Genomic DNA, 10,785 nt, shown 5'->3' with positions numbered 1-10,785 from the left:
ACGGGCACCATTTGACGTTGCGTGAGTTGACTACTAATGCAGTGTTGACGGACGAGGCTAGGACAGAGCTCAAAAAGCCTCAGTTTTTGTTCAGTGATGCCGCGACTGATCCTTCAGCTCTATTGCTCAGGGAGAGCAGGTGGCTTCGTGTAGTGGACGGGGTCCACTACTACCTTCCCATCATGCCGAGAGGGTTCTCAATTGTTGAGTTGCGGTCCCTTGCAGTCCCAAGAATGATGAACTGGGATTTGACTCCAACTCAAGATGGGGTGACTTGTGGCATTTTCACAGGCTCTATGGCTAGGTACGGGGTGGACAGCTCCTGCAAACGTGTGACCGCTCTACGTCCTGGCCTGCCGTTCAACAAGTTGCCCGCCGGGGAGACGATTGAGGTCGCGGAGACTTTTCGTCATTGCTTCTTTCGGGTTGGGGGGAAATTTCCTCCAAAGAACTTCAGAGCCCCGGGGTGGATCTACTCTGTGCCTGGTAGCAGCACTTGGTGGTCTAAGATTACTGACTATGTCTTGGTCGAGAATTCTGATCTCATGGATTCAGAGCTGTACGTAGCCATTCGGGCCACTCGACATGGTCTGAAAATCAATGCTCCTTAGTTCCACAGCATCTTGGAGCTGTATTTTGCGGACAGAGACACGTTCTTCACCCCCAATGGTGAACTCGGCATAACCATTCATGAGATGTATGACGTGTCAGGGTTGCTCTTAGGAAGCTTCCCCTACGAGGAGTACGTCCCAGGTCAAGATGAGATTGACCAACTTTCAAACCGCTCCCCCTTGGTGGTTGAGACTCTATGGGAATTACTTTGTCACTACCATATATGCCTCAATACCTTGGGGGCGGTAGACCACAAAGGAAAGAAGAAGAGGGCTCCAGGGATCAGCCATAAGAACTGGGCTGATTACTTATTCCTAGAGAATGATATCAAAGGAAGGCCTACTCTACCGCTGGGCGAGTGTGACCAGGCCGAAGTGGAAAGGAGGATAGCCGAAGGGGGAGCCACCATGACTCTCGAGCATGACGAGGGTGGATTCAAATTCAGAACGGTTTTCCACTCGTTCTACAACCAGGACAAGTCCCCTATATCTGGAAAGGCCTTGCTCGCGGGGTACCTCATATTATGGCTGAAGAGATGCATGGTTCCCACTCATTCCTTCGAGGTGCTTCCGGTGGAGGTCGTGTATCCTGCAGTTCACTTAGCCCATAGGAAGTCCTACGCGTTGGTGTTGGTGATGGTGGCGTGTATCCATCGGGGACTCCGCACATTGATGGCCCAATTTTGTCGTGTGTCGAGTGTCGTCGAAGGGGAAGGTGAAGTCATTAGGACTCCTAACCCTAGAGTGGGGCTTCCCTATACTTACTTGATGGCGTGGTTTGTCTACCATTGCGAGTGCTTGATGAGTACCCCAGCTACTCTCCAAGGGGAAAAGTTTATTTCGTTCGTCCAGTGCCAGGAGAGATGCTCGTGGAAGTGTAAAGACAGCCCTGACGCGAGGAAGATGCTGTCCCACTTCGGCCATTATAATTTTCACCGTTTCTTCCCCTACTTTAGGGGAGGAGGGTATGGTGAATCCTTTAGCGATGTATCGACGGTGGACCATCACACCGTTCTTTCTTGTGGCACTTTTCGATGGTTGGTGAACATTCGACCGGGGTATCATATCCTGCGAACAGGCTCTGTGTGCTACCTCGAGCAGTACATTCCTTGCAGATTTTCCCGCTAGTTCGGGTATGACCAACTGTACGTGGGAAACATCAACCCCCACTTATATTTCAAAGGAGGGTTAGTGGATGGTGTTCGGGGATGGTTCTGGACTCACGCTGGCGGCACCCAAGCTCACTTCGAGCTACCTGTAAAGGATCGTGATCTGCACCACACACTCTTATACTGCCGGTGGTATCAGGGTGCTAGTGCTAATCCTGAGGGCTTCCGGTTCCATAGTTCCTGTCTGATGGAACATGGGCATCGTCCAAGGGGAGCTCCTCGTCCCTCGAGGCGGAAGGGCCACCAAACTGCTAGAGGGTGGTTCTCGGAAGATCCCGCTGAAGACACTGAGGGCTTTGATGTAGGTTTAGATGAATCCGGGGCACTTGAGGCTCAAGCTCCGTCCCCTGGCCCTTCGCTGGATCCCACCGGTGGGCAGAGAGAATCTGATGAGCTAGTCCGGGCAGGTGAACGTCGGGAATAGGCCCGGATCACGATAGCTGGACGGATGGGGATGCCCCTCCTGTCTCCGAGTAGTTCGCTTCTCTCTAAACGACAGCGGGAGACTACGGCCGAGAGTTCCAGGATGGAGGCGGCCAAGAAGGTCCGTCACGAGGGCTCGCGGCGGAAGGTCAGGACGATTCTACTCAGGTGATCATTCTTGGAGTGACTCCTCCTGTGACTGGGGGTATTTCGCCTGCTCCCTTCACCACATCAGGGATGGTCCCGACGACTTCGGAGGATGCTCCTCCACAATCAGGTGTGAGGCTACAGGAGGGGGCTTCGACGACCTCCACGACCGTACCAGAAGGTAATCCTTAACACCGTGCCTTTGGGCGTAAGGTCGAATCCGCACCACCTGACATTTGTGTTGGCTTAATGTAGGTACCATTGAGAGAGTAATCTCCATTCCTTCCGACGAAGAGGAGGGAGGTGGAGGCGAAGAGGGGCTTGGTGGCTCAGGTAAGAGTAGGATCTAGCGTTGTCGATCCGTTCATGCTGAACCGTCAGTGGGGCTCCTCCCGAGGGTATTTACTAACCTTCCTCTTGTATTCGCAGCTGGCCCACCCCATAAAGCTACTGGTAAAGAGGCTCTCCCACCTCAGGAGGGCCATTCGACTGGAGAGATGGGAGAATCAGAGGCGAAAAACGATGTCTCGATTCACGAGGTGATATCGAGCGAGGAGGAGGTGTTAGCTCATGAAGAGGTGTTATACTGACAAGGGGGCATCCCTGTTTCTGCAGAAGCGTTGGTCGGGGGTGGAGTACCGGCACAAGAGTCCCTGAACCAAGGGGATACACCCACTCGGCTGGTGACCGCTTCCTTATCCTTGGTGGCCGTCGGCATCACGGCCGATATTCCAGTGACGTCGGCTGGCACTTCGATCTTGACGGCATCTGCCACCACTTCCACCATGGCTATGGTGTCCGCGACAGATGAGGCTACCCTCTCTCCTTTGGTGCGTTCGTGCAAAAGGAAGGTGGCTCGAACCCTTGCTAATTTCCAAGACACTCTCGCTGACTGCGTCAAGCTCGCATTGGAAGAGAGCTGCCCCTTTGAGGAGTTCAAGGAGGACCTTGATTATGACATGGCTTTCTTGATCAAGAAGCTTGGTGCCACTGCAGCTAACCTATACTTCAAGCGTTTGGAAGAGGTAGAGAGGGCTATCTGACAGCTGGTTACCCTTCGCACGACGAGCTCCGAGATTGTTCGTCTCACATCCGGTGAGGTTAAAACAGCATTGGAGGAGCGCGATCACCGACTGGATGAGACAATATCACTAGAGGCGCGGTTGGCGGAAGAGTTGGAGCAGGTCAAGACCGAGAACGAACGAGTGAGCCTAGAGCAACAAAAGGCTGACTCCCGCCTCTCTCGCTTGTCTTCGGAGATAGCGAAGACCAAGCAAATCATTGCTAATGTGCAGGCCTCGCTAGTCAATCAGGAGAAGACTCGTGAGCAGCTGATGGGGGAGTTGGAGGAGTTGGAGTCTCGACGGCAACTGATCGTCGGTTCCATTAAGGAGAAAGACCAAGCCCTCAAGGAGGCCAGGCACACCGTCCAAGACTTGGTTTCGCTCTTTGTGGAGGATCTTCGTCGAGAGATTTTAAGGAGGCTCGAGCTCAAGCGTGCTGAGGAGATTCGCGAGGTGGAGTCGCGGTTGCGAGATTTGTAATTTGCTTTTGATTCCGCCATTGTATTCGAATCTCTTTTAATGAATGGAATTATCCTTTTGTTTCTAGTCATTATTTATCTTATGCATGCCCCACCCCTTTTTTTATTGTTCAACACGGATCCGCACTAGTCAGAGTTTGGCTGTAGGGGAATCCTAGTTGCGGGCGGATTCCAGCTGTTGGCGGATTTTAGCCGTAGGCTTATTCTTTCTGTAGGCGAATTCCGTCTGCAGGCGGAATTAGGACTAGCTCGAGTTCCAGAGTGGTGTGCGAGCCTGAATGTCTAAACCCTCAGACGGGTTCAGACCACATGAGTTCAGACGACGAATTTGCCTCGCGGGCTAGGCTTCACTCCACAATTTCGCCAACCTCCATTGGATATGATCGTGAATGCTTGATTCCATCCATCCTCTAACATGTTGTTTGTCTACAATAAATAGATAAGCACAAACACTAGACAAACAATATTAGTGGTAAATTGTTTGTTAAACATTATCAAAACAAAGAGACTAACAATCTCCCCCTTTTTGATGATGACAAACAATTTACAAAAATGATATATGCATGAAAGGAAGTTAATAGGTAAATTAGAATTATCATGCATATATATATAACCAAAATAAGATATACTCACAATATTTCTCCCCCTTTGACAACATCAAAAAGGAGAAAACAAAAGAATGAAGAGAGCGAAAGCTCCCCCTACAAATAAGCATGGGTGAGTATAAAAATATAGGGATTGCTCCCCCTATTAAAATACCATAAAGAATATATGAAATGAAGGCTAAGGCAATCATATGTGAGTAAGTATAGATGAATATGCTAAATATCACTCACATACTACAAGATAATGAGAACACATATAGATGTACCATTGAAATAATGTATCTCAAAACATAAACATAAAAATCATGTATAAAAATAGATTTATGAAATCAAAAGAAAGAAAAACATGAGAATCATGAAAAAAAATTTCAAGTAAAAACAAATCACTCAAATAAAATCATAAATCAAGATTTAAACCTCAAATGATGTTTGATCAAATAAAGCAAGTTTTCATTGTAGAACTTGATCAAACCACTTATAGAATTCATTATAAAAAATATTTGAAATTTGAATCATCTATTTGTGCTATATAATGGATTCAAAGCAACCAATCAAAACAAAATTTTTGACAAAATACAAGAGAGGCAACAATATATCAAGCTCTTAAGTTTGTTCTAACCCATATAAGGACTTTTAGTACCCGGTAAACAAGATTTGGGAATAAACACCCAATAAACCCGGGGGGTTATATAAACATAAACCTCTCATCAAAAACGACACTAATAATCATGAAAACAAAAGAATTAATCAAAGAAAAGTTGTTTTCATATTCAAAAATTTCAAAGCATAATTTTCAAAACCAAGAAAAAGAAAAATAAAAACACTAAAATTCTTGGTTTAAAATCAAATTTATTTTGGTACCCAAGTATTCTTGGTACCAAAAGGTTTAGGGGCATGACCCCTATCATTTAAGCTCAATGCCCTAGGGTTATGAACCCGTTTGGGCGCATATGGTGCACTAGCATGGTCAAAACAAAAATTGTACACATGACCTTTCCGATTGCAATAGGTGCAATGAAGAGGGTTAAATGATTTATGTTGACCAAGTGGGCGTGCAAGGGAATTATTTGCAAATAAATATTTTTCTTTTAAATTATTTCACAAATGAGAAACATCATTAAATAAAGGTGGTTTACTTGAGAAATTTGGCAAGTTGAACATTTCTTTCAATCATAACAAAACTTTGCCAAATGGCCAAATCTACCACAAATATCACATTTAAAAACATGTGGTCTACTAGAAATATTTGGCAAACGTGATTTTCTTTTTAAATCAAAATAATACTTGGCCAAATGACCAAAACAACCACAAAGATCACATTGATACACATGAGCATGCTTATGATGTACTTTTTGTGCATGTGTGTGTACATGTGATGAAGATGAAGAAGCTTGATGGGATGCACAATCATGAATAGGCTTGTTAAGCTTTTGTGCATTATGATAAAATTTAGCTATATGGCCTTTAAGACTGCAAATAGAATATTTGTGAATACATGTGTGCATAGTGTGTAGGTTTCTTAGAAGAATTAACATAGTACTTTGCACACAAGTCCATAAGCTTTTTGTTATTTACCATACATGTTTTTAAGGTTGAATCTAAACAAGATATGCGATATTTAACTTGACTCAACTTATCATTTTGCATACATTTATTGGAAATAGAAGTAGATGAAACATGATCATATTTAAATGAATTAAACTCATTTCTAATTATTTCTACTTCTATCATGGCATTATTATTTGCATGAGTTAAGCTAGCAATAGATGAAGTTAATTTTTCATTTTTTAAACTTAGTGTGTCATTGTTTTCTTTAAGTGTAGCATTCTCCTTAGTAATGACATCAAGTTTAGAGGCTAACAACTCATGATCAGATTTTGAACTAATATGCTTTCTTTTAAGATCTATAAAATTATTTTGCAATTTTGTATAGGCATGTGATAATTTCTCATATGCACAAGTGAGTTTATTAATAGATAGATCATCATCGGATTCCGAATCGCTTACCACACTAGGGTTATCCTCTAATGGTCGCGTGCATGATGCTCCTCTATCACTTGAAGTCGATTCCGCCACAACGCGTCGAATCTCCTCCAAATCTCCTTGATATGCTTCAAAAAGTTTCCAAATCGTGTAAGGACTATCAAAATGAGCAAGTTTGTTAGAAATACATGGTTCAAAAGCATTATGCAAAAGTTTTAACATTAACTTGTTCATTGTAAATATTTTCTTATCATGATTGCTCCACTTGGATTTCTCCAATGTGGGTATAATATAAACACAATCAATAACTTCCCATAAGTTGATATTTCTAGATTCAACAAATGTTTTAAATTTAGAGCACCATTGAGTATAAGAGAAATTTCTATATTTTGGAGCAATATTTAGATTATAGCCTAAACGAAATACATTTATATTCATGATATATATGTGAATATATGCAAGCAAGACAAATACAATCATAACTAGATTAGCACAAATAAGATAACTTGGATCTTTAACTCAAGGTTATTAGACCTTAAATCAAAGAGCACCAAGCTCTGATACCAATTGTTAGACCCTAGAGGGGGGTGATTAGGGTCTTATGCTAATCTAATCTAATTTTATGCTAATTAAAACTAATTAACAAATTATTCTTGTAAGATAGATATACAATATGTTATAATCAAGAATGAGCGATATAACCAAAGAGCAATATCCTAGCAATGAGATATATGGGGAATTATATACAAGGATATATAAACTAATACAAGGAGAAATAAACAATCTACAAATGTGATTGGTCAATATGAAGAGCAATACACAAAGGCGATATAAGATATGAATACAAGGATAGGTACGCCAATGCAATCACAAACAAAACGATATGATCACGAAGTTCAGTCTAACCACTTGACCTACGTCTCCGCTCCTCACCTCGAGGAGATCTCCACTATCACAACCGGGTTTTCTACGCTTACCTGAATAACGTTTACACCTCACACTCGGTTTTCTAGTTCACCGAAAACTTTACAATCTCACACTCTTGCAATCACACTTTACATCCTCTTAAGTGTTGGTATCTAGTCCATGTCTCCCTCAAGTGTTAGGAATTACAACCTCTCTAGGCATTACCACCTACTGCACTCCTCTTAGGATGACCCTGTCTCTCACCACACACCTCTCTCGGTGTACAAGTGTATTAAAAAGTGATCTTCATAAATAGGCTCACAATACAACAAATGATTTGTTCTCTACAATAAATGAGAACACAATTAAGCTCACTCTCAATGTCACAAACCCACAACCCAAATTATACTATGAATGTAAATACAATAAGCTCAAGTGGGTGTGTGTAAACAATGAGTAAAATTAAATTAACTAAACTCAAATATAAATACTAGCTTAATAGAATGATAATCAAACAATATAAAAGTAAAGCAAGATTGAGTTTAGAAAACTTCTCCAATAAATGACAAGAGTAAGAGAGAGATGATTTGAAGCTCAAACACCAAGTGATGATCTCTTCCAGCTCTTGTGAAATTGATTTCACAAAATTAAACTCTCAATTGCTTAAAATCTTTTAAAACAAACTTAAACCAAACATAAACCCTTGTTTAAAACTTTCTTAAACTTGTTTAAAACACTCTCATTAGTTTTGAAGAGCTGAAGGCAATGGGGTATTTATACCCACTCAAAACTTCAGTAAAAACCCCACTAAAATGACAACAAAGCCCACAGAAAAACACAGCTAGAACTAGCCGTTGGAGTGCAACGATCAGATCGGCGGTCGACCATGGAAAACTCGCGGTCGACCGCAAGCAGCAAAAAGGCCAAGGCCAGGGTTTGGCTCTGGACAACAGCCGGTCGACCGTGGCGGTCGACCGTGAAACTTTCTGGACTGCATCCGGTCGACCGTCACGGTCGACCATGAGCCATCAAGAATCAAACTGAGTCTCTAGACTCAGGGGCGGTCGACCGTGGCGGTAGACCGCAAACAGACATATGACAAAAACAGGTTTTGTAAACAGTTTTCTGATTTTGAAACACTGTTTAAAAATATCAAACAAATTCTAAAAAATATAAAACTTTAGAAAATGATTGTAGATATAATAATACACATGCTACAAAAACTAGTTTTTAAAAAGGATCTCCCAAATAAAAAATATCATTATTTTGTAAAATAGTCCAAAACATGAAAATGTGAACATATGAGTTTTAACATTTTAGCTTAATCATGTTTTGAAACAATTCAAAATGATTTTATAGACTTGAAGAAAGATGTAAACTATTGTTATGAAGTCTATAAACAATGAATATAGTATTTTATCAAAATACACATATAATGTATTTTATCAAAATACATATATAATGCACTAAAACATGATTTCATTGAAGGACAAATTTTCAAAACCATCCACTTTTAAAATTTATTTTCAAAAAATGACCCATTTCAATCTTAATTTCAAAAACCAACCCAGTTGGTTAAAACTGGGTCGGTTTTTAAAAAAAAATCCTAAACTTCACGGGAGTTCAACTCCTGTAATGTTTGGGAATTTTTTTTCAAAAATTGACCTAGTTTCATCCAACTGGATCGGTTTTTGAAATTAATGTTGAAATGGGTTGTTTTTTGAAAATAAATTTCAAAAGCGGATGGTTTTGAAAAATCCTCCTTTCATTGAACTAAATAAAACTGATATTGATGAAATCATATATATGCATGTAAGTATGAAACAAAAATATGTTTTCTAATTATATTCAAGTGTTTCATATTAAAACTTGAAAACTATCAAACCAAAACATATATGTATATATATAACTATATATATAAAAACCAAATATGTGTGTGTATATATGATTGAGCTTAAAGTACTAACACACATAATATAAAACCTAAACTAAATATACCCAAGCTTGATAGATCTTCGATGTAGCTTAACTTGGTACACTTACGGGTGAACCTCCATTGGATATGATCGTGAATGCTTGATTCCATCCATCCTCCAACATGTTGTTTGTCTACAATAAATAGATAAGCACAAACACTAGACAAACAACATTAGTGATAAATTGTTTGTTAAATATTATCAAAACAAAGAGGCCAAAAGTCTATGCCTAACACGCGTTGCCGGTCAGTCTTTCACCGTAAAGAAAAAGACACTAGAATTCATTCTGGGGGGGCATTATCTCGATCCTTAAATAGAGATAAGTCTTTATCTAACACATGTTGCGGGGTAGTCCGTTCTCGCAAAAATAATCAAGTCTACGTATTCAACCTCGTAGCGATAAAAATCCATGTCTTTCATGGATGAGGGATTTTATCTCGAACCCTAAGTAGAGATAAGCCTACACCTAACACACGTTACCGGTTAGTCATTTCTCGTGAAAAGGACAAAAGCCTACGTATTCAACATTGTAGCACCAAAAATCCATGTCTCACACGCATGGGGGATTTTATCTTGAAGCCTAATTAGAAATAAGTCTACGCCTAACAAGCGTTGCCAGTTAGTCTTTTGCCGTAAAAAGGACAAAAGCCTACGTATTCGACATCGTGGCAGGTTGTTATTAATAACACCAGGATCCATGCCTTACATGCATGTGAGATTTTATCTTGAACCCCAATTAGAAATAAGCCTATGCCTAACATACGTTGTCGGTTAGTCTTTTCCCATGAAAATAACAAAGTCTACGTATTCGGTGACGTAACACCAAGTCTGAGAGAGTTTATTCTTTTAGCATAACATTATATGTGAAACGGACTTAGATAATTCACATACTAGCCCAATTCAAATGGTAACCGGTAAAGACATGTCAAATCCGTTAATGGCTGAGGGTTTGTCAAAAATCCTATGAGTATTATGGTTGTTTATTCTAAACAGAATGAGAAATCATAATAAAAATACAATGAGCAAAAAATATCTTCTATTAATAAAAAATCGAGTCTATAGATACAAGAATTACAATCAATCTACATGAAGCTTATGACTAAGGACTTGTTGTTCTAATATAGACAACTCCTCTTCATAAGCTCGCTCAAACGCATCCTGTAATTCAGCCTTGAAGGACTCCTCGGTGGCAGCTAATGTTTTCACGACCTCCTCCTCCATCTTGGCTAGCTTCAATTCTGAGAGTTCCAACTTTTTGGATATCACGACTAAAGCATGTTCATCATTACACCTTGCCAATTCTAAGATTGCCTAAGCCTCCTCCTCTGCCTGAAGCTCCTGCTTAAGCCACGCTATCTTGCTGTCAGTTAATGTAAGAGAGGAATCGAGATTGTACAGAGCTGCCAGCTTGTCAGTAAGGGT

The 10,785-nt window shown here is 40.9% G+C and overlaps 1 protein-coding gene across 1 annotated transcript; it reads left to right on the top strand.

The window, feature by feature from the left end:
* LOC109835365 (tropomyosin alpha-1 chain-like) lies at positions 3,136-3,894 on the top strand. Its single transcript, XM_020403344.1, has 2 exons — positions 3,136-3,364; positions 3,461-3,894. The coding sequence occupies exons 1-2, from the start codon at positions 3,136-3,138 to the stop codon at positions 3,892-3,894; spliced, it is 663 nt and encodes a 220-aa protein (XP_020258933.1).

Source organism: Asparagus officinalis, chromosome 3, assembly GCF_001876935.1.
Source record: "Asparagus officinalis chromosome 3, Aspof.V1, whole genome shotgun sequence".
NCBI classification, from domain to species: domain Eukaryota; kingdom Viridiplantae; phylum Streptophyta; class Magnoliopsida; order Asparagales; family Asparagaceae; genus Asparagus; species Asparagus officinalis.
This window is presented reverse-complemented; position numbering and strand designations above follow the sequence as displayed.